Source organism: Rhinolophus hipposideros (assembly GCF_964194185.1).
Source record: "Rhinolophus hipposideros genome assembly, chromosome: 17".
Taxonomy (NCBI): Eukaryota; Metazoa; Chordata; class Mammalia; order Chiroptera; family Rhinolophidae; genus Rhinolophus; species Rhinolophus hipposideros.
The window spans coordinates 51,529,896-51,554,413 of record NC_138063.1 but is presented as its reverse complement, the minus strand read 5'-3'; the positions used below and the strand labels follow the sequence as shown (position 1 = coordinate 51,554,413).

The 24,518-nt window shown below is 41.2% G+C and overlaps 2 protein-coding genes across 7 annotated transcripts in view; one reads left to right on the top strand and one right to left on the bottom strand.

The window, feature by feature from the left end:
- The window catches only part of RAB31 (RAB31, member RAS oncogene family), a 122,432-nt gene that overhangs the window by 69,421 nt on the left and 28,493 nt on the right, over positions 1 to 24,518 (bottom strand). For all 6 annotated transcript variants that reach the window (XR_013995300.1, XR_013995301.1, XR_013995302.1 and 3 more), the window contains exon 2: positions 3,076 to 3,155. Coding sequence is in view for 2 of the 6 variants with exons in the window: in XM_081079041.1 (XP_080935167.1) it covers positions 3,076 to 3,155 (80 nt within the window). In the remaining 4 variants the exon portion in view is untranslated. The remainder of the gene's footprint in view (positions 1 to 3,075; positions 3,156 to 24,518) is intronic.
- On the top strand, positions 20,953 to 21,382 carry LOC308510102 (non-histone chromosomal protein HMG-17). Its single transcript, XM_081079043.1, has one exon. It carries the CDS (start codon positions 20,968 to 20,970, stop codon positions 21,238 to 21,240), a length of 273 nt encoding a protein of 90 aa, XP_080935169.1. The 5' UTR covers positions 20,953 to 20,967; the 3' UTR covers positions 21,241 to 21,382.

The window sequence follows — 24,518 nt, the reverse complement described above, 5'->3', positions numbered from 1 at the left end:
TTCTCTATAGATTTCCTTCCAGAGTGGTGGAGGGGTGAGCACTGGCAATGCTGAACTGATTTCATTATCTGTGGGAACCAAAATCTGGCAGAGAAGTAACTCTGTTTCCTTGCAAAAGTTGAAATAGACAGGGAGATACACACTTATACTTATATATGTTCAAGAGGTTGACACAATCTGCTTGAATAGCAGAGCCAAGATTTTTCAGTGTTGGTCACAGGAGATGATAAGAATGAACTCTTTCAATGCTGAGACAATGACATTTTACAGCCTATGGACTTTTCCCAATGATAGTGTGAATAAGGGTGGACTCACTTGGTTTGAGTCATAAATTTGCTGCACAAGGCCGAGTACACCTAAACACATCACCTAGCTGCTGTAACCCTTGGGGCCAGGCGAGTTACTGGGAAAAACGCTCTTGTGTGTAGAACTTAAGTGTCTACTGGACCAGGTCAGACATGTAAATGAGTGAGGCATGCTGGGCATAAAGGTAATTGTGATGAAAAATATAGTAACAATAAACAGTGAGAGCGACATGGAGCAGAAAGAGCCAATCCACCCATAGCAGGCCCGGGTGGGTCAAGTCCAACTGGCTTCTGCCACGTGACATGCGGTCCAAGCCTACTGATTTTATAAGAGAAGCCAGAAATGTAAGTTTATTATGTAAAAATCTCTTGATTCTTTATTATTGGCTTAAATTTTTTAGAGCAGGCTAACGAAAACACTTCTATAAGCTAGACTGCCAGCCCACCAAATCTATAAGATGAGGGATAAGTGTAAAATCTTTCTTAAAGTATTCCATATATGCCATCTTCCAAGAAATCTATATTCATGAAAAAGAATAAGGAAGAACTACATGGACAGAGAGTGCATGCTGAAGCATTAGGTAGGGTGATAACATTTTTTGGTTTTAGACATGATGTATTTTTATACCTGCATACCCATAGAAAATATTTATAAGAAATTTGTTAAACATGCTCTTTGGACTCTAAACTTTGGTAATATAAACTGAAGACTATGGGACTGGAGAGTTAAGAAAACCCTCTCACTTCACTTTTTATTTTACACATGTATGTATGGTCTGTATGTATGGTCTGTATGTATAATGAACATTATAATTTAAAGAATAGATATATTTTTTTAGTTAATAGAATATTTTTTAGAGAAGTTTTAGGTTTACCAAAAAATTGAGCAGAAAGTACAGACTTTCAATATAATACATAATTTTTTAAAAACCCTAAACCACCACAATGCATTTACTACACAAAGCACTGTCAATAGTGTTTGACCGGTTGTCTCCAAAATGGCTACCAGTGACCCATGGGGAGATGAGCGGATGTTTCCCTACATTGCCCATCCCACCATGAGGTGGACTTTATTTCCCCTCCCTTGAATCTGGGCTGGCATTATGATTTGTTTGAACAAAAGACTGTAACCAAAACAATATACCTATTGTATAGGCATAACGATGTTCATACCTACACATAACAATGGTTTAAAACCTTTACATATTTACTATAATTTGTGGTAGGAGCACACATTGCCTTTTTATTAAAAAAAAATCATTACAAAAGAAATGCAAATTTTAAAATACAGATTTAAATATTTTTTTAATTTTTTAAGTTTAAAAAGTAGACAGTAAAAGTCTCTCTTCCATCTCTAGAACTACACTTCAGAGGTAATCCTCTTATGGGTTTTACTTTTATTATTAGGAAACACAAAGTGGCAGTTTAAGAAAGAAAAAAGTATATCACAAAGAATAGTGAAAAGAATTTCCTCTACAAAAACTGTCCCCAATTAATGAAGTGCCTATGTTGGGAGATAATTCTCCATGGGTCTCTTGCGAGCAGAGGCACTGTCTTTTTCCCAGACTGTTTTCAAGGATGTCTGTATAGCAAATAGCCTTAGAAAAGAGAGAGAAGGTCTCCCGCTGGAGCAAATGCTTATTGCCCATTATAAAAGATTTGCGTACCCTCACTTGGGGTTTCTCTCCTCTAACACAACCCACTACACGTAAGGTGTCACCTGACCTTCTTCACATCATCCTATGGGAAACTGGGGTTTGGGGAAACAATGCAAAATAATACTCTGGCTACGGCTATTTCCCCTATCTCTGACCCAGGAATCCCAGGTGTCTTCCGCCAGCATCCATGACAGTGGGACAGTTAAGTTTGTTAGCCTGCAGACCTTTCACAGTTCTTGACACATATTTTTGTGAACATGTTTCTGTAAGCCATTTTTTAACTACAAAATGTGTTGGTTTTTCTCACCTCCACTGCTCCAACCATTGGCCTATCAACCAACTGCTCCTGAGCAGGTTTATACCCTGCCATGAATTTTTTCTACTTACTACTGGTAGAGACAATCACCCTCATCATCAATCCTACAAGAGTTCCCAAAACATATACATGCATTGTTTCCCTCCTGAGGAAAATAAATCCTTACTCTCTGCAAAGACCATGCTATCTTCAGAAGAAAAATAAGTTCTAAGAGAGTGAAAAATCAAGCACCTGCAAAATGATACAGCAAAAGCACATATGGCGAAAGAATCCACTGGAAAGGGGAAAATGGAATAGGAAAATGCTTCTGCATTCCAAGGTCTGCATTCCAAGTGAAAAATCACCTCTCTATCCCCAAGCATTAGAACAGAAATGCTGACATTCGATTAATCCAGAAAAGGAAAATCAATCTGCCCCACAAACTGTGCAGACAGCTCTGACATGTGAGTGGACAGCATTTCCAGGTTTCCTGGCAGGCAAGTTACACCAGAGCCTTTGTGAATTTCTCCTGTGTCTCATCTTCCATCTGGAAAGAAAGCTGGCAGGATTTACAGAATAATGCTCTTGGAGATCAAGGAACCATCCTTAGACTGTAGCATGACAACAGCTGGCTAGAAAAAAAAAATTTGACAGGGACATACAACTTAAAAGTACTTGAATTTCTGTCAAAACCTTTACATTGGGATAGATTCTCAATGGCTGAAATGAAAACCACTTGAAGGCTCAGGAGCAAAGTAACCTCTCTGAGAGCTCTGAAAGGAAGAAATGTGAAAGAGAAGAACATACGGGAACTTACCCAATGGTCGGGCTGATGTTGTGGTCAAAGTGATCCTGGACAAATCGACACACAATGCTTGATTTCCCAACCCCAGTGTCCTGCAAGAGAACGAGGACACAGCCATGAAAACCAAGGGTGCCAGTTCTGACCGAGCATAAATGTACAACAGGAGGACAGGACAGGCCATTTCGAGTTGATGGGAGTGATGGAGTGGAGGGGGATATTTTCTTCTGTTTCTTACCAGTACTTCCTACAATGAAATTGCATTGCTTCATAGAAAGAAAAGAAGTATGATAAAAATAAGTTTTAGAAACATGTCTCACACATATACAATAATTAAACTAGAACTGGTGTGTTCACATGTATTGCCAGAAATTTGGAAATTTTTAGAGTGGTCTAGAGAAGTATGGCAACACACTGCATTGTTTTAGTAGAGATAGAATTGATTTTGTTCAAAACCTTAGCACTCAAAAAATACGTAATCTATTTTTGTAGGTATCATCCTATGAGACCAATGAATTCTAATTTCTGTATTTCTAAAATTTTCTCTTTAGAATCTGATGGTCGCATAATAATTTCCAGTATTGCTTAATTATATAAAGGTCTCACCTCAGCTCTTCCTCTGTTAAATAATTCTTTAAAGCTAATTAGGATAGAGGTCCAGTTACACATTGGAAATCAAATACATGTGTTTCTATCCAATCCCTTCCCATTGCAAAATGGTTTAAGGAATAGAACGTACAAATATACAAGGTCAAAGAGATAGAAGAAGAGATACTACCAGACAAGTGATGTCAACAGAAAGCTCTTGGTCACTGAGAAAGAAGACCTGGAGCCTTATGTGCCTGCAGGGAGGAAAGCCAATGAGAAGCCAATCAATTCATGCCACAGAATCCCAAACATATCAAGAATTGGAGGGCAAGGCTAAAAACAGAGTCAGTGAAAGGCTCACAAAGCATCCCCCTGGTGCCCCAAAGGACAGGCCCTCCCACATTCCAGGAGAAGATGGGAGGCTGACTCTCCAGGAAACCTGCATTAGACAAGGGCTGGGCTAACGTACTTCAGATACAGCTCAGGGAGGGCCCAGTGCTATTCCCCTGCCCTGTGCGAGCCCAGACAGAAAAGGTGAGGATATCCCTCTGGGTAAGAGGATCCGGATCATTAGAGTCTCCCAACTAAAGGCAATGTGTGCGTCAGTCGACAAGCCTCAGTGAAAACAGAGATTTCAGTACACATTTTAACCTTTTAAAAAGAAACACTCAGTTAAGAAATACCAGACGTTTATAACCACAAAAAAGGAGAAGAATGCTATCTTAAAAGATCATTCAGAGTAAGGCTGACCTCTTAGAAGTTAAAAATATGATGGCAGAAATGGAAATTTCAAAGAGAGAGTTATAAGGCAAAGTCGGGAGATTGCCCAGAAAGTAGAACATAGCTACTCTTCTGAGGAGGGCGGCAAGGCCAGAAGAGGTTCACAGATTATCAACACAGAGAAGTCCGAGTCAATGTGTGCTTATCTGAAAGGATTATGGAGACATTTTGAAATCTACAGAGGGTGCCAAAAAAAATGTATACACATTTTAAGAAAGGAAAAAAACTGTATTAAAATTGTAATACTCAATATATACCAATAAAAAAGACAAATAAAAGTCACGTGTATACATATTTTTGGCACCCCCGTATCAGTGAAAGCAAAACAAGATATGTTTAGCCCAAAAAGAAAAAAATAATTCTACAGTTCTCTTATATTAAAGGTATAACTTTAAAAGCCTAAATATCAAAGAGAAAATGTTGAAACTCAGAGAAACATGTTTTTCTTTAGATACTGAAATATGAGATCTGAAATACCAGCTGGCAATCTGAATTACTTTTACTCCTTCTTACCCTGTGTTTGGGGAACAATTCCAGCAAACCTGGAGCAAGAGGGGCGTTGGCTGGCGATACACATCAGAAAATCATTCTCCAGAAGGTCTCCCATCCTAGTGAGAGCTGCCTTCATGGGTTCTGAGCCATAATACAACAACTGCACCAAAAGCCATTTATCTGCAGTGTGCAGATCGATGTGCGGAGTTCAAACAGGAGACGACAGAATTAAAACCTCCGCTCCTCAGGTTCCAAATCAATGCTGCTATTTCTGAGCTGCACCTTCAGTATAGATTCCAGCTGATGTGCTCCACACTGTCACAAACCACAGCTCAGTTCTTTTCATCTCAGTTGGGGTTTGTTTTTAATTTGTTTGTTGATTTTTTTTTTCAAAGAGGGCACAGCTCGAAGTGGCCCATGCGGGGGATCCAACCGGCAACCCTGTTGTTAATAGCAACGTGCTCTAACCAACCGAGCTCACCGACCACCCCATCTCAGTTGTTTTTAAACCCCCCTGTGGATGAGCAGACCCTCGCCCTCCTTTGGTCTGTGCAACCCCAGAGAAACTGAAAACTGATGAACTGTGCTGCCTGCCTTGAAGACAAGGGAAACACATTCTTTCATAAGATGCACTGTTTTCTGCAAATTGCCAAGTAGGCAGGGTGGGAACCTCTCCCCAACACGGACTAAACCAAGTTTAATTTTTATATCACCATAAAAATAATGTTGCCCATGGAGTACAACACACACTCCACCCCCGATAGAGAGCTTTCAAATGTATTATCCCACAAGAAATGTTAAAGGATTAATTTATGCACTCTCTTGCACCCATTGAAGCCATTTCCACAATGGGAAGGCATGTTAATACGAGAGCCTATCTTGTCCCTCTCCAGGTCTCTCTATCACAGTTTAGAAATTCCCTTTCTCAGGGCTCCTTTATTCGTCCATTCTTCACTGGTCCAGCAAGCACTCATCAAGTGCTTCACCTGCTAACAATAGGCAAGCCCTGATCGATAGGAGATAACATGGCCCCTCCTTGGCCTCCCAGAGTTCCACAAGCAAGAAAGGTGCCTGACAGAGGCAAGTACCAGCACACAGAGGTGAAGAGGGCTATCCTGTACCTGCAGCTGAGAGCTCAGGAGACAAATCCTTACCTCCCACACTTTGTTCCTGTTTGGCCTTCCTTGGCATCCTTCAGCTTATACCCAGGCTGGCCCGACTTCCAAGCTGAGAAAACTGCCCCTCTGAAATGCCTCTAGCTCATCCCAGGTCTGAGAGACCCTTGCCCCTGTAAGCATCATACCCCTTACTTTCTGCGAGCATCCCTTGGTGAACAGGGTTTTGGCTAGTCTGGCATCTTCCCAATCAGGACTCTGCTCTAGGAAGCACATTCTGGGGACTATCCATTCACTCTACCCAAGACTCTGCTCAAAACAGCTGGCTCCAAATCCCCAAAATAGTCCAACAGATCCTGCAAAAGCGACCCTCAAAATGCCCTTGAAGATGAAAAATTCAAAAGCCATTTTATTCACCTCTATTCATCTTCTACAGATAAATCAAGCTAAAATATCAGCTTTTCTAAGTAGTTAAAGCAACAAACTTGCTCATATTTAAATTTAATAATTAATTCTTCAGCCAAATGTTCCTTTTCTTCAAAAGTGTTCCTTTTCTTTTTACAACTTAACTCTCAACATTTCTCTTTCGTTCATTTAGACACTTGATAGAGAAAAAAATAACCAGGACAAAAGGATAGACTAAATTTTAGTTTGTCTCAGAAAAGAAAATATTCACTATACAAAGAAATACTTCAAATAATCTCTGGCCACTGGCTTTACGATGGCTCCAAAAAATGACCCCAGGGCCTCCTTCTCCCAGGAGGACTGCTGTTCTCCAACTGGCCACGAGGGGAAGGCCCTGCTCAAGGATTGCTGAGGAGAGCCTGAAGCCGGGTTACTGGGCAATTTTCATGAATCACTCAGCTTTCTGATTCCTTTTCCTGCAGGAACCCCATTCGGACAGTGACACACATACACAAGAGGAAAACGCCAATGAGTCATGACTATTGCACAGGAAAACATAAAAGTTTAAAGCAGGAAAAAAGAAGAAAGCCTACTGGGTGAATAAAGGAGTCTGTGAAGAAAGAGAAAGGATGAAAGAGGAGGATCATGGCTGCCCACCATTCTTTAAAGGACACTTTACTTTTAGTGGACTTACACCAATACAAGAAAACTTGTCTATGCATATATTTTTCCATTTCATAAGAATATAAAAGCCCGTCTTGTCCAATCTCCTAGTTTTGCAAAAGAGGAAATTGCATGACTTCCTCAAGGTCACACAGCTGGCTGGCTGGTAGAGTCAGAATCAAATTTTCTGAGTCCAGTGAAAGCCTCTTAAGGCTCTTACCAAGTTAAATCAACCTCCCTGCCAAATGTAAATTTCTTCAAAGGAAAAAAGTCTATTTTCTATAACTCACAACAAGTACTTTTATTACTGCTTTCTAATTTCACCTTCACAGTAGCCTCAAGTGTTCTCAAGATATAGCTGCTGGGATATACATATATATATATATATATATATATATATATATATATATATATATATATTTTTTTTTTTTTTTGCCTGTAATAAGGGGGACATACTACCAACTACTGGGGAGATATTAGAATAAAACTGATTCCACAAACCAGGAATAAAGGGTTTAGTACAATCCGCCCTGGGGGCTAACCAATGTTTCATTGTGTTCTCCTTTGTAAGGTTAATGTCAGATGTATAGTGAGACTTAGCAATTGGTCTCTTCTACTTACTGGGAACTGGATCCCTCATGATATTCCTCCCATATTCGATATTACTTGGAGTTAATAATACAATTCTCTGAGAATGATCACTTACTCTGACATAAGAATCTCCGCTGTTTGAACTGTCACATTTATTAATCACGTGTACATATGTAATTATAAAATCACAAACCACAAACTGTCAGCTGCTGGCACATAACTCGAAGCATCGCTTGAACTACAACGGGCTTCAGGTAGGGGTTCCCACCTTTAAAGATAAAGAACAGTAAATCCTAGGCAGATGTATCACTGCTACCTAATCCTACTCTAATGGATGACCTCACTAATCAATTCAGGATATATTATTTTATTGAATCTGAAAAGGGCCTCAACTCTTTTCAACCCAGCTCTGCAGAGAACCACTAGAACTCAATCAAGGTGGGATCTCAGAACAATGGCTATCCTCTCACATGGCTGCCTCTTTCTGACAGTCAATACTCCTACTGACCCCTCCACTCCGCCTCACTAAGTGCTGCTCTGCAGATGTTTTAGGTATCTTTATAGGTCACAAAGTTTTGGGGGAAACTAATAAGTACTATACATTGTTGATAACATTATAAATCAACATACTTCTTATGGAATGGAAATTACAAACCATAACAAGACACAGACTCAGGAATGCCATTCCTAAGAGTACAGGTAAAAGAAGAAAAAAATAAACACAAAAAAATTTACTGAAGTATTATTTATAAACACTAGAAATGGCCTAAAAATAATTGTAAGTTAAAAAAATTATGCCATAGACAGTAATCTCTTAAGCTTCCATTTCGTGGCTATCAAAATGTCAAAGAGGCAGAATACAATTTGCCCATAATATATATTATGGAAGTGATAACGCCATCATCTGTGTCTGGTCTAGGCGTCAGAAAGAACCCATGTGGCAAGGATTTTTGCATTTACTTGTTTCATTCAGTCATCTATTTATTTGTTTAGACTTGAAGCTTTACAGACTTCTAAAAAGTATTAAGTGTTTTATGTGTTGATAAGGAGTTAAATTAGGACTTTAGGAGACCTGTAGAGGCCAGCTAGATCTTGTAGGTGGAGAGAAACAAAATATGGAGAGAAACAAGCAGAACTATGGAATGGTGAATGGTTTGATTTTCTGACTCCAAAGAGGAGGGAAGCCAAAAACAATTCAGAGTCCAACTCAGTGGAGTAAAGATCTGGTCAAGGGCACCGAATATGGCCACCAGCACCCTACCCCCCCACGACCCCACCACCACCCTGGTCTTGCACACAGTGGCCTTGTGTATAGACAAACCACAGGCAGATGCAGAGAGCTGAGACTGGTAACTCAGGCCAGTGCCACGCACACCTGGTTATCCGTTCCACTTTGGGGAAGATGTGGGGAAATCTGGAGAAAGTGTGTGCTGCTGCTGAAGAGGAGGTCATGAGGAAAGGAGTTTCCATTTCCTGTATCTGTAGGGCACTGCGAACTTCACCACCATGCCCTGTGTCAGAGGGCTGGGTCCCAGCCATCCAGGTCAGCACTTCTCAATGGCACCATCTGCCCTTTCCGTGGCCCAAAATCTAGGTCCACCCAGAACAGAAAATAGAACAGGAGTCTACACAAAGGAATATGCCTCTGTCAGGCTCAGGAATCCGATCCGGGAAGCTCTGCAGTCTGCAGTTAGAGGTTTCAAACAAACTCCACAGAAATGCAGTACAAATTCCTTATGAACCCACCAAGCCTTTTTTTTTTTTTGAGATTTGGCCAAGGGGGAGAAGACACCCGCGTTCCACTCCTCTGCACTGGAATTCTAATAAAGCAACTACAGAAAACCCCAATCACACACACCCTTTACAAGGGTCAAAGACCACTGCTTCTGAGGCACCTAAATTGACCAGCCTGAGGACTCAAGATCAGACATTGCACGTCACTCCCAGAGCTTCAACTGCGCTCCCTGGAGATCTCCAATGTATCATTCTGATTCTGTGTCTACATCTACTTTCTCATAGAAGGACCGAAGTACTTTGCTCCTGGATACCATTCAAGGGTGTATTGGAATTATAGAAGCAATAGGCCTGTTGGCCCGAGCTCTAAATAGTGTCTTGCTGGAATAAAATAATTCCTACGCATCCCCAGCACTTTTTATGAGATTCTTTAGCACTGAAAAGGGTTCGATACTTATAAATCACAGGAATCACCACCCAAAAAAAGTGCCATAAAAGCAAAAAACATCATTAAACTCAAGTCCACAATATACTTGTTTTATTACCACACATTCTTCCAAATTTCCTCTAGTGGTGGTGAGACCTCTATCCAAACAAAGTAAAACACAGCCTTCATAATATGTTCAGGGAAAAAGTGAGCTAATAATACAAAAAAATCCAACTCTAGCCATCTTACTATATTTAGGAAACCATACCACAAATTTATTTGCGGGAAATACAATATAAATAAAAAGCTCCTGAGCATTCCCAGAAACAACCCTGCAATTCCTTCTGTCATGATTATTTTGAAACATGTCAATGGTGCATAATATAACAAATGTCTTAAATCCATTTACAAAGGGGAACTAACTACATATCTGACAAAAATGGAACTGAATTGTCTCACTGAAATAAGTGGCTTCTGTCCCAAGTCTGAGAGTCACTAGACTTTGTTTTCTCTATCTACCTCATGGGGGGAAAACAGCTAATTTTAAGCATATAAATCAATAAATTTAAGCATTTAGATTAATGCCCCATGGACATTAGAGAACATAGCATGGAAATTCCACAATCCTCTAGACATACGTGAAAATCATCTGAAGTCCACATACAGAAACAAAGGGGCTGTGTTTGAGGAGTGAAAATGATCAGGAGAAATGGAAAAAAATCTTACTAGAAAGTATGAAGAAAGCAGAAACGAGCATAAAAGACACAAGAAAGAATGATTAGATGATTCAAAAGGAAACAAAGACACACATGTCCACTTACTTTATCTCACTCAATCCTCACCACAACCCTTTGTAAAGGGGGAGACAGATGGCATTGTCCACATTTCCCATAAAAGGAAACTATGGTCTAAAAGTTGACGTAAATTGCAACAGTACTATAACTAGTAAAAACTTCATCAAGATTCAGACTTCCCTTTGCTCATTTCCAGCGCTCTGTTTGCTAGCCAAATCCTCTATCTTCAGGAAGCATGCATCCATCCTCTCATTTATTCATTCATTTATTCAGTGAGAGTGCAGTCAGCAGTATGCAAGGACAAGAGATAAGAAGATACCTGCAGTCGGAACACTTGTACATCAGACTTAAAACTTTACAAAGGAAAAAGATTTTGTAGGGTGTCAGGTGGGCACTTGTCTCATTAGGGAACCACTTCATGGATGGTGTAGATAGATGCCTGACCACTGCACTGTACACCTGAAGCTGAAGCTGAATAACATTGAATGTCAACTATAATTTAATATATATAGTAGTTACAGGATGTAGAGTACAGCACAGGGAATAGAGTCAATGGAATTGTAACAGCTACAGACAATGTCAGAGGGGTAGAAGACTGGGGGAGGAGGGTTATCACTTTGTGAGGTGTATAAATGTCTAGCTACTACATTGTTTTGTACAGCTGAAACTAATTTAAAAAAAAAAACACTTTACAAAGGAATCAGACAGGAGGTTAGTGGGATGGTGACTGAAATTATCATACACGTAATCACCAATACATCAACTGGATGACTGATGGGCTGTGCTCCAAAGTGCATTTGTTGGCTCATCATTTGAAATTCAGATATGCATTCTTCCGTTCAAATAATGCTGCAAATAAATAATGATTATTTCCCAAACTTGCGTGTAACTATACAAGAAAGAACCCAATATCCTTTAATAACATTGTTTCCATAGGAAACTTACTCTAATTTCAAACTGGAGATTTCAGCCAGTGGGAACCAGACTCCCAGGCCTTTCGTACAAACAGAACATCCCAAGAGAGTAAGGAGATCTCTGGGGAACAAATGGTCTGGGTTTGGACTTCAGTAATATTGCCAATAGTACAAACCTTTCATAAGAACAGGAGTGGGCAAAATAGTAATATGGGCAATGACAAAAGCTGACATTTATTGAGCGCATAAAGAGTTCCAGGCATCCAGCTGGGCATTTTCATATATGGAAAAGCATCAGCTATTACTGTTCAGGGATTGTTTCTGCTCCATTACACATCTCTTCTATCCTTCTGGGACTCCAAGTATGCCTGTAGTAACCTTTTCACCTTGTCATATATACCTCTTATATCCCTTTGTCATTTTCCATCTTTTTGTCTGAGTTTCCATTTGGAGGTTTTTCTTCCGAGCTATGTTCTAGTTCTTTCTACAGATGTATCGAATATAAGAGTAATTTATTTATTGATTTCCTAATATCAATTACTATATTTCTTCTATTGCAAAATTTTCATTGCATAGTTTTCAATTAATTGCTTGCCAAATTCTGACATCATGACTTTTATGTCCTTAAACATATTAAACATACATATTTTAATGCCCATGTCTGGTAATTCCATTATATAGATCTTCTGTGGGTCTGTTTCTATTGTCTGTGAAAAGGTTTTCAATTAAATTGGCTTTTCTCCTCATATCTTTGGTCACGTCTGATTTAAGTCTCAGCAGCATCATTTTAGAGGAGGAAATCACAGCAATTAGTGCAAGGACATGGGTGTCAAAGCTAAGACTCCACCCAGATCTTCTCTGACTCTTCGATGAGTGTTTAAAACGAACAGACAGTTTTCCTTCTGGGACATCATCCACCCCCAAAGAAACTGATGCTAGTAAGAAAATATTTATAATATTAAAAAATACTGTCCCCTTCTACTATTAATTTGCCTCTGGTTATTCTAGATTTGGCAGATCCGGTGCATTCTGAAGTTCAGCGATATTTCAGTCATGGAGCACTCAGACCCCAATGGTGAGGTGGCTTCTTTACCCTGCTGGTGGCAAAGGAATGTCCTAGGAGCCAAAGTCACTCCGTATCAAGAGTCAGAAAAGATGACTGCCATAGGCTCCATCCCTCTCCTCACTCCAGCTCTTAAAGAAATCCTCATGGTCACTATTTCTCCACCTTATTTCTCAGAAATGTTAAAGAAGGAAAAAAAAAGAAGGAAGATACTTCTTAAATGGAGAAGAAGAGGAAGTTCCATAACTCCTTCACTTCCGTTATTCTTATAATAGCCCCCACGGCTTCTCTGCATTTCAGAGAGCAATTTGTCCTGATGTGCAACCTCTGTGCAACTCAGCAAAAATTTCAGTTTATCTAGTGGGTCCTAGAAGGGGTGACCTTAACTGTTTAAAAAAAATGTTAACAGTCTTTTATTTAAATCATACTTCCTGCCAAAGAAACCATCTGTTGTTTTGCCACCTTTCTTTCCTCACAAGTAACACATGTGTGGGCTCTTGGTTGGGTAGGATAGGTCACTAGACAAATGACAAAGACACAGGCTCCCCTTGTCCTGGAGGAAAAATCAGCTGATCCCATGAATATCAGGCCTAGACAGGCACCAAGCACCAAACATTGGATTTTATTGTTATGTCCTGTAATTTTTTTCTTTACAAACCCTCAATATTCACTGTTCCAATATCCACTGCTGCAGATCTAGAAAAATAATCATAAATAATTATTATAATTGCTATAGGCAGCTTCTAATGGTTCCTAATGATCCCTTGTGTGTGTGGCCTGGACCTAACAACTTGCTTCTAAAAGACAGAATAAGGCAAAATTGATAAATGTCTCTCTCAAGGTTAGATTATAAAATACTGTGACTGCCCTTTTTTGCACACTCCCGCTTGCCCCCTCTCACCTGTTTGCTCTAATGAAGCGATCCGTCATACATGGGGCACCACATCACGCATGGGGGACCACGAGGCAAAGAACGGACAGGGGCTCCAGTCAATAGCCAGCTGGGCCTCATGTCACACCTACAAACAGGCTCCCAGCAATGGCATCCTGCAGGCAACAACCAAGGAAGCCTGGAAACAGATCCTATGCCCATTCTACCAAAAGGTGACTGCGGCAACAGCTGCCACCTGATTGTAGCCTTGTTAGAGACCCTAAACCATAGGACCCATGAAGCTGTGCCCAGATTCCTGACTCACAAAACCATCAGATAATAAGTGCAGGTTGTTTTAAGCGTTAATTTTTTTTAATTCAGGAATAATTGACACATAATATTATATTAGTTTCAGGTATACAACATAATGATTCTAAGCCATTAAATTTGGGGGCAAGTTGTTACACAGTAATGGGTAAGTATTACAGATGTAGCAGATAGTATTTATTAAGCACTGACTCAACCAATTTTATTTAATCCATACAGCAACCCTAATGAAGTAGGGTTATCCCCATTTTGCTGAGTATGAATTTAAGTTGAGGGCAGGTCAGCAGTGTTGAGAGGTTGGCCCTTGATGAAGGCAAAGTTGTATAGGACTTACGAGGCATTGCCCTGAGAGCAGCGGTTCTGAATATTCTTACAAAAGTCCAATTCGGGTTGTGAGAAAGATATTACATTGCTTTAACAGAACAACCTATTTACAATGACTTAAACACTGCGGATAAACCTAAAGTCAGCAAGGGAAGTTGTGTGGATAAAGAAGTACAATAATTCAGTCTTAAGGGTAAATCTCTGCAGAAGGTATCACAGCATCCAAGATCAGAAAACCGAACTGGAGATTTCAGAATTTGCTGTTAAGATCTCATCATAGACATTTCAGAGTTGCTTTGAGTAACCATTCACACGGCTCCCTATGAAGTGTTGCACCATTTTATTAAGTACCTTTTCATCTCACTAGAAATATTCTTCATCCGGTATCATTTCCACACACTGTGAGTCAACAGGGAATCCAACCCCAATGAGTTGTCTGTTTTGGTTCCTCCTATTTCATCTCCTCCCTTCACACACCAGCATGGGCCTTAGGAACCGTAACAGAACATTTCAGGGAAACTGTAGGAATGTTCTCACATCCAGCAGTTGGGCCATGGCCAGGATGGTTGACGCCTGGACCTGGAAAGAGGAGGGAGAAAGGAGGCATGGAGGACCCATCCAGGAGCTCCTTTCCTCATCTCCCAGCTTTAAACAATCCTATGAACCCATCTCAGAAGACTGCTCTAAAGAACAACTCATTAAACTGACCCAAAGCTCAGTGGAGAAAATGTGTAATAGTGAAGTCTTAGACGAAAGACAAAGCAAAAGCAATCCAACAATTTGCCTGCCCTCATACCTGCTGCGAATGTGTTCATCAGGACCACCTTAGACTGATGCTCCCCCTTTTCACTGTACTCTCCCCCTCCAGCCAGGGAGCTTCTGAGCAGACACAATCCTGATAACTGACACATCAACTCATCAAAGTCAAAGACCATTTGGGATGTTTACCCCTTATTACAATCCAATGGTATTGCCATTATTTCTATACCATCATAAACAATGTGAATGAAAAGGGGACTGTGTAGCAAACCTGACAATTCCAGAGGGCTCCAAGCCTGACAAGCTCAGTGACTGAAAGTAACCACATGGGATGTTTTCCTCATAAATTCCTAACTGGGCAGGTCATGGTGAGTAGTCCCACCGCAGGCCTACAGCTTTCTCAGTAAAAGGTTAACTTTTGCCTTAACCTAGCCCTGTCCATTTTTCTTGTGCATCTAAGATAACATACCTTTTATATGCCAAAGTAATATCTTTTTCAGACCCCTCGGAGGTGTAATCACCCTCATGGGAGTACATGCACCAAAACAGCTCATTGTCATCTTGCTGTCATTACACCAACCATCTCTATCAACTATAAATGTTTAATGTTAGGTATCCTACACTTCCAATGTAAAAGAAGTAGGTTATCGCTCCATTTTACTTTTTATCCACTTCCAGAAATTTTTCTGTTTGCTTTCTTCCACCTCCTTAATCTACCACCAATCTACTACTATTATTGCGTTTCCTATAAGCTTCCTTACATTTTCTCCTTTCATTCTACATGTATAAAATAAACTGCAAAACTGCCATTCTCCAGAGAATTTTATCAATCCACTGAGATCTTGCTTTCGGCCATGTCCTTAGTTTGGCTCAAATAAACTCTTAAATTTTTATCTATAGATTTGGATGTTATTGTGTCGACAATAGGCAAAAGTACCTCCCATTCAAGTGAGAGGCATGACTATGAACTGAAAGAGCTCTGGAAGTAGGACAAGGAGACATCTCCCTCCAACCTCTCCTTTGTCTCCACCAGCCATTCAACCCCATACAAGCACCCTGCTCTTTGGTCTTGTCATCACATCTCTAGGACGAGGGTCGGAAATAGAGCATACATGTCAGGCATCCAATATCCCCCCAAATTATATGTAAACCTTGTAGGTAGGCAAGCTTTTCTGGAGAGAAGGTCCCTCAACAGATTCTCAGTGTCACCTATGATGTAAATATTTTTAAGATCCACTGAAAACAAGACCCCTCTAAGTCCCTTTCATTCTAAGAAGCTGAGCATTCACATTTGAGGCTTCCTTCCCGATCTCTGAATGCCTATGAACACTTGGTCCAATCCCTGAAACAGACAAAGACCCTACTGCTTATCCATCTCAAATCCACACACTGCCTGATCTCAGAGACTGTAAATTCTGCTGAATCTTCTACTGCCCTACATCCTGTTCCCATCCACCAGGGTGACCTGGTGATTTCAAAAGATGTTATAACTTACTTCTGTCTTAAGCTCCTGCCTTCCATGCCGTACTTTCAGAGCAGAGGTTCTAGCAGTGGTGGTCACCTGGTCATCTTTATAGGGAGAGAGGCGGGGGGATGAATGAACTATAACATACACACACATATGTACACACACATACACACACACACACACACATACACACACACAGCTTGGAACTTGGAATCAGAAAGATCAGGCCACTTATCACTTGTATGACATCAGGAAGATTAGAAAATGGCTATAATTGATAAGTCCCAGCAAGCTCATTATGTCCCTACCTCCACAAAACCCTATGCAGAAGCAGTGTTTGCCCACAGACATCAGCCCCAGCTCCTCTGCAGGCTGCTCACTGTTGGCCATGGTGGCTTCTCAGAGCTTATATGAAAGCTCCCATCAGATCACCATGCTGATGCTTCTCTGGTTAAAGGTGTTTCCTCTGATCTTCGAGTTCCTTCCAGGCCTTCCCTTCTCCAGCCATCCACACTGGAACCAAGTGCAACAACTGTGATAAATCCGTCTCCCATCAGAGTAGTTCTGCTTCCCTGACTAAACCCTAACTGATACTGATACACCCACCAAGGAGAAGCAACCTGGAAACAAAAGAGCAGGAGCATGCAAATGAATATGCTTCAGGTAGAGAGAGAGGCAAGCCTGGCAGGATGACGTCAGGATGATTCAATTGCAGGCACAAGAGTGTCAATCAGAACAGGCCCCAGAACTCCTACCACCAAGGCCAAGGGTGTCGTCAGTAACTCTATTAGGGAGTTTGGACTTTGTCCTGAGGGCAGTGGCAACCAATGAAATCTACCCAGTTATGGACTGTGAAGAGGACTGGAGGGAAATCAAAACAGGAAACAGAGGCCAAGTAAAAGGTTGTTCTTTCATTCACGGTATGTTTATGGAGCATGGACTACGTGCCACGCCTTCTCATAGATGATGGTGGCCAGAGTCTATCATGTTGGTGCTAAGACTCTACAACAAGAGCTTAGCTTACAATCTATGCCCAATTCTGTAGGTCAGACAAAAGGAATAGTTCATACATCTGACTATAATAAACTTGAAAAGTTAGTATCCTCAGACCACTCACTAATATGAATTAACAGTCACGATTTTGCAGACCACCAAGCCAAGTGTAACATAGTTAACTATTGTGATCCTTTAATCAAAATACTAGCTTATAGCTATGTGATTTAATCACATAAGACCTGTGCTCATTTGTGAACCATACAGAGAAGAGCAAGCAGTCAGTATAGCTTCGCATTATTTATAAGCTGGGGATATTACAGCCTGCTCACAACTTATCTACCTTCCTTACTCTATCACCATTCCAGTTATATAATAATAGTTTTTGACCCGTGACATACTAGGAGTCATCTTATAATTATGAAAGCCAACTATATCAAGGCCTAGAATTGATATCACACTAGTGTCAAGAAAGGGACTTGCAAGAAAGGGAGGGAGTGTGTCAGAGGAAGGGGGGTTGGGCCAAAGAGTGTGAGAAAAATCATCCCATAAATATCCTGCTGGCCTGTCTCATGGTTTAAAGTTTCTACAGTCATCCAGCACGTATACAAATGTTGAAGGGACTTTACAAAATATGAATAAAAGTCATCAATGAATTTCTATCTCAAGGAAAATTACTACCACTTTCCCTTTCAATCCATGCTCTTTGGAAATAAATGCTACAATATTATATTTAATTTAAGAAATTTGACGAGGAAACACAAGGCGGCTTACATCACATCTACTAAAGACTGCACCTCACATTGCAGCCTCTGAGCAGAGGTCAGGAGAAGCTCCCACTCAGAAGCTAGAACCATCACATGTGAAGCGAAGCTGGAGGCAACCATCTTGTAACCCCCTGCCAGGGGAAAAAGAGAACAGCAGTGCAGTGAGAATGAAGTCAAACAACCCAAAGACAGCACTCCCAGGACTGCTAGTGATCCTAGTACATTCCTGTCTTCCTGAGGACCAGCTGCATTCTTGCCATTGGGTTCCATGGGACAGTCCATATCTCTTTTTTTACTTGGGCCTCGGGGCATGTTGGGACTTCCTTATGCCACTAGCATCACAGTTGGAACCTTCTGCTGTCCACTGCGGCTTGACACCTAGGAGGAAATATTCCGAAGGATTTTATAGATGAGCCCTGGTCATATTACACGTCACCACACCTCATTCCATCGGGCTTCTTCACTCTGCCATCACACACACTATTATTTTACAGGCACTAATTCAAGCTAGGTGCAACAAGGAGTCCATCTGGCTCTGGCCACAGCATCAGGAGCACTCACTTGGCCACATTTTACACTTGACCATATTTCATCTGCATCATGGGCCACAGTCATGCTCTGCTATGCATGCTCTCAGAATCTGTGTACATCCTCTAATTTGTCACAGAATGTTCATTTCTATATTCTAGCTGTAAAAAAATACAACCGATTGACTTTGTTTTTAAAAAAATGAAAGAAAAATAAATGTGCTAGGGAAGATGATTACTTGCTCCTAAAGGGAAATCATCATTCTGGTTTGGTCTCTTTCATCTGTTGACATTTTGACTCTAGGAAATAACAATACTCCCCCAGCCTCCGCTACCGAATTCTGTCTCAAGCAGGCATAAGAAGACTGCAGTTAGATTGAGGCAACCAGCCCAAAGGTTTACCGCTAATAATTTGGTCAGATGAAGCAAAGCAAGTATGTTTCTTCACTTAGTGGTTTGGACAGCGTCAGAGGTCAAGAAAGAGATTGCAGACCTTCTCTGAACCTCAGAGCGCAAACGTCTGCTCCACCGTGATCTGACCATACAACCTTAGCAGCTAATTTCAAACTTGGGTTTCCTACCCATAAATCTGGTATATTACCCAAACTGGTATAAAGACTTTCCCAAGTGTCTGATTCCTATAAAAACATGCTGGTAAATGTGCTTACACAGTCCCCTGTTCTGTGTGTCTGCTCCTTTCCCCAAAAAGGATTAGTATATTTAAGGATGAGTTCCCAGAGTCCCAGCATGCCACGCCTGCATTTTTACCATGAGACGGATCCTCTTCTGTTAAATAGATCTAAATGGCAAGCTGTATCTGTCAGGGTCAGCCAGGACACACAGACGGCAGCCGCATCCTGCCATTCTGCTGACTGAAGGAAGAAATTTTTGGAGCTTGAGTTTTCTATTACGTTTAATCTTGATTCTAGACCCAAACAAGCTAGCTGTTTATGCTCCCTCAAAACAGTAGCAATAAGACTGGCTGGCATCACTACACTGTTTCATTCCTTCTCCACAAAAGCCATAACATACATCCCCAGTGAACAAATGTTCTCGCTCACAAACATTTCCAAAACATCCCGTCCTCTGAGATGCCACAGATTCACAAAGCATCCCAACCCCCTATCCTGTGACCTGTTCATGTAGTACCGGTTTGTTAGTGAGGCGACAAGCTACATTGCAATCTGGAGCTCAGTTTGGGGAGACACAATGACCTAGTGTGAAGAAAAGGAAGAAACAGCAAAAGGCCCACTAGACCAAGGGTCAGGAGCCTCCTCAGGCCAGACTGTTAAATATTCTGGGACCCAGTCACTGTGTAGCAGGATGAGGAGAGGATGAGCAGAGATGAGCAGAGGAGACCTAGAAAGTCTCAGTGTGTCCCACCCATGTGGCATCCCAGAGGAACAACCAGTACTTGCCTCCTACAGAAAATAATAGTCTCTAAACTTTTACTTTTGTATGCACACCAAGCTATAAAAATTATAGACACTCTGTTTTCCAGGCTAATATATCAAGATCTGGTAGTCCTTTTTGGGAACAATTTTGCAATCCTTAATCACAATTGTTTTGCTCTTTTTAGTTACTCCTCATCTCTTTTAATTGGAGGAGGACAACATAAGGGAACTCCAATAAAACAGAGACCCCAAGAGGTCACAGCCTGGAGTGAGATGCACAACATACACATCTTAGGGACACTGACAAAATGGAAACAGAAAACAAGAGTCAAGTAGTAGACTGTACGGACACTGCAAATAATGATAGCCCCCAGTTCTCCCACAAACTAATCGCTTTGGAGAGCAGAATGTTGTGGTGGTCAGTGGGTGGGTTTGTGATCAGACACATGGAATTTAAATTTCCTGGGTCCCTCTGTGCTTTAGTTCCCTCACTTGTAAAACAGGAATAATAGTAGGGCCTATCTTGTAAGATTGTCGTGAGGATTAAATGAGAGAATATGTCCCCAACACTTAGGATAGCATTGGCACATTGCAATTGTTCAATAAATGCTAATTATCATCATAATGATTATGCAGCCATTTAAAAAGAATAAAGTACATCTGTAGGTACTGTTGCGTATGGAAAAGGCTCCAAAATATATTGGTTAAAAAGCGATAAGCAAATGACTTTTTAAAAAAAATCTGTGTGTGAGGAAATGCACACAAGCATGAAACATTTCTTTAAAAAGAAAACCACAGGAGCAGTGTGAAGAAGAGGTGAGAACGACCCCCGGACCGACTAAAGCTCGCGCGCCGCTGCATCCCCGCGTCCAGCGTCTACGTTCCGCCGCCGTTCCGCCGCCGTCGCCATCATGCCCAAGAGAAAGGCTGAAGGGGATGCTAAAGGAGATAAAGCCAAGGTGAAGGACGAACCACAGAGAAGATCCGCAAGGTTATCTGCTAAACCTGCTCCTCCAAAGCCAGAGCCCAAGCCTAAAAAGGCCCCTGCAAAGAAGGGAGAGAAGGTACCCAAAGGGAAAAAGGGGAAAGCTGATGCTGGCAAGGATGGGAATAACCCTGCAGAAAATGGAGATGCCAAAACAGACCAGGCACAGAAAGCTGAAGGTGCTGGAGATGCCAAGTGAAGTGTGTGCATTTTTGATAACTGTGTACTTCTGGTGACTGTACAGTTTGAAATACTATTTTTTATCAAGTTTTATAAAAATGCAGAATTTTGTTTTACTTTTTTTTTAAGCTATGTTGTTAGCACACAGAACACTTCATTGTTGTTTTTTGGGGAAGGACATATATTACTAATAGAATGTCTCCAAAGCTGGATTGACATGGGGAAAAACACCTTTCCCTTCTAGTTTTGAGAGACTTCCTCTTGGTTCTTAGGAGGAGGGATCCCTTGATGTTGACACACATTAGCCACCTTGGCACAGACACCTTGTGTGGAAAAACTCAAATTCATTTTTATGTCCTTAACTCCCTCTTCCTCTCCACTTTAAGCATAGACTTCCTTAAACCCAGAGACCTGTTGGGACCTGACCCAGAAAAATTGGTTATGAGTATGTCAGGCAATCTGGACTTTCTAGTGTCACCGTTGAGATGGCATCCCTCAAAAGAGCAGCAGTTCCATTTTTAGATTGTGGACCTACAGATTGATAATTCTGCCATTTTCATTTCATTTCCTGAAAGTCAGGGTCGGCTTGTGAAAAGTTGTTAAACAACATGCTTAATGTGAAATGTCAGCCCTCACTCTAAACTTTACCTGTTCAGAGCATCAAATGAAGACTTCATTGGGTTTTTATAGTGGCTTTCTGATTTTGGTAGTCCATTGAAGAAGGGAGTGTGAAAGTTGTTGTTATACTGTTAACGATTGTCTGCCCATGTCCTGCCTGAAATACCATGGTTGTTTATGAAAAGTATCTTTAATAAAGCTGGATACAGTTTGGAAAAAAAAAAAAAAAAGAAAACCACAAGAATATATTCAGTGATTGTCCAAGGTAAAGAAGCCTTCTCTTTTCTTTCTGTGCTTTTCCCATTTGAATTTTGTTACCCTAACAAAGTATTCCTTGAATTTATTTTTAAAAATGAATAGATGTGATCTACATGGAGAGATTAGATATAAATTTTATATTTTTCTTTAAGATTCTCTATACAAATGTAACATTTTACATTAACATTTTCTCCCCACACTCCTGTCCCTCCTTGATCCAAATTTTAAATAACCATCATTTAAATCACACATTCTTGCCTCTGTGAAGTATGCCACAAGTAATGTGTATTAATTAGAGTTAATGCAACAAAGCCAATGAGGTGGAATTACAGGAAACTCACTGGAAATTGCACATAATCCTAGAAATTCCCGGAGTGTGTTTCTTGTGGGGATGCCACCAGCCACATGTGTTGTGGGTCTGAGGTGGGAAAGTATTAATACTGCTAATCTAAACCCGCTTCCTACTGAAAAATAATTACTCACATTTAAACTATATCAAACATGTAAGTTGTCTACATTTATTTGTTTTTCTTGAAGTGCAGTTCACATAACATAAAATTAACCATTTTAATGTGAACTCACTGACAATTAGTACATTCACAATGTTGTGCAATCACCACCTCTATCTAGTTCAAAAGCATTTTCTTCATCCCAAAATAACTCCATACTCATTAAGCAATTACTCCCCATTCTCCCCCACCCACAGTGCATGGCAATCACAAATCTACTTTGTATGGATTTATCTATGCTGGACGTTTCATATAAATGGAATCATACAATATGTGACCTTTTGTGACTGGGTTTTTTCCTCAGCATAATGTTTTCAAGGTTCATCCACATTGTAGCAGACATCAATACATCATTGCTTTTTAAGGCTGAATAATATTTCATTGTACCACAATTTGTTTACCAATTCATCCATTGATTGACATTTAGGTTATTTCCACCTTTTGACTACTGTGAATGGTGCTGCTATAAACATTCATGAGTAAGTATTTGAGTACTTATTTTCAATTGTTTAAAACATATACCTAGGAGTGAAATTGCTGGGTCATATGGCAATTCTACATTTAGCATTTTGAGAAATGTGCGAACTTCTATTTTCTACAGGAGCTACACCATTTGACATTTTCACTAGCCATATATGAGGATTCCAATTTCTCCACATCCTTCCCAACACTTATTATCCACCCCCCTTTTTTTTAAATTACAGACATCCTAGTGGATGTAAAATGGTATTTTGGGAAATTTGTATTTCCCTGATTCCATTTCCAGTCAAAATGGTGGAGTAGGTAAATGCTATGCTTGCCTCATCTCATGACCACGTAAGAATTATAAATAAACTACAGAACAACCATCACTGACAATCACCTGAAGTCTAGCTGAACAAAAGTACTACATCTAAGAACATACAGAAGAAGTGACCTTGTGACAGGTAGGAGGGGTGGAGATGTGGAACAGGCTGGTCCACACTTATGTGTGGTGTTTGAAAATCAGGAGGGATATCTCAACTGCAGAGGTTCCCTTGGAGGAGCAAGGGGTCACAGTACTTCACCAGGCTCCCCAGCCCAGGGTTCTAGTGCTGGGGAGAGTGGCCTCCGTAACTTCTAGCTGTGAAAACCAGTGGAGATTGTGGCTGAGTCAGACGGAGGGTGGCTGGTGTCCCAGGCATTCCTCTTAACAGGCCCAGGCAGAGACTTACTCACTGATGGACTCCTTCAAAACTCTAGCACTGTGGCAGCAGCTCAAAAGGTGCCAGGGATATACGAGGAAGAATGGAATTATCTGACTTCAGAGCAAGGTCTGGAGGGACAACTTTCCCTCGGACAGAACTGCTGGCAGAATCCATTATTTTTGAATCCTTCCCAATCCCAATGTGCAGATGCAGGCAGCTGCCATATCTGAGTCTTCATCAATCTAACACCATTCACCCCACCCTGATGATTCCCTGAGACTCCACCCCACCCAACTTGTGGGTCCAAAAGCTGCTTCAGGGCCAGCCTGGTGGCTCAGGTGGTTAGAGCTCCATGCTCCTAACTCCAAAGGCTGCCGGTTCGATTCCCACATGGGCCAGTGGGCTCTCAACCACAAGGTTGCCGGTTCAACTCCTTGAATCGCGCAAGGGATGGTGGGCTCCGCCCCCTGCAACTAAGATTGAACACGGCACCTTGAGCTGAGCTACCTCCCAGATGGCTCAGTTGGTTGGAGTGCGGGCTCTCAACCACAAGGTTGCCAGTTCGATTCCTCGAGTCCCGCAAGGGCTGGTGGGCAGCACCCCCTGCAACTAAGATTGAACATGGCACCTACAGCTGAGCTGCCTCTGAGCTCCCAGATGGCTCAGTTGGTTGGAGTGCGTCCTCTCAACCACAAGGTTGCCGGTTCGACTCCCGCAAGGGATGGTGGGCTGCACCCCCTGCAACT

Excerpts from the sequence above, each read along its gene's own strand:
- LOC308510102 (XM_081079043.1), top strand. The coding sequence starts at position 20,968 with ATGCCCAAGAGAAAGGCTGAAGGGGATGCTAAAGGAGATAAAGCCAAG.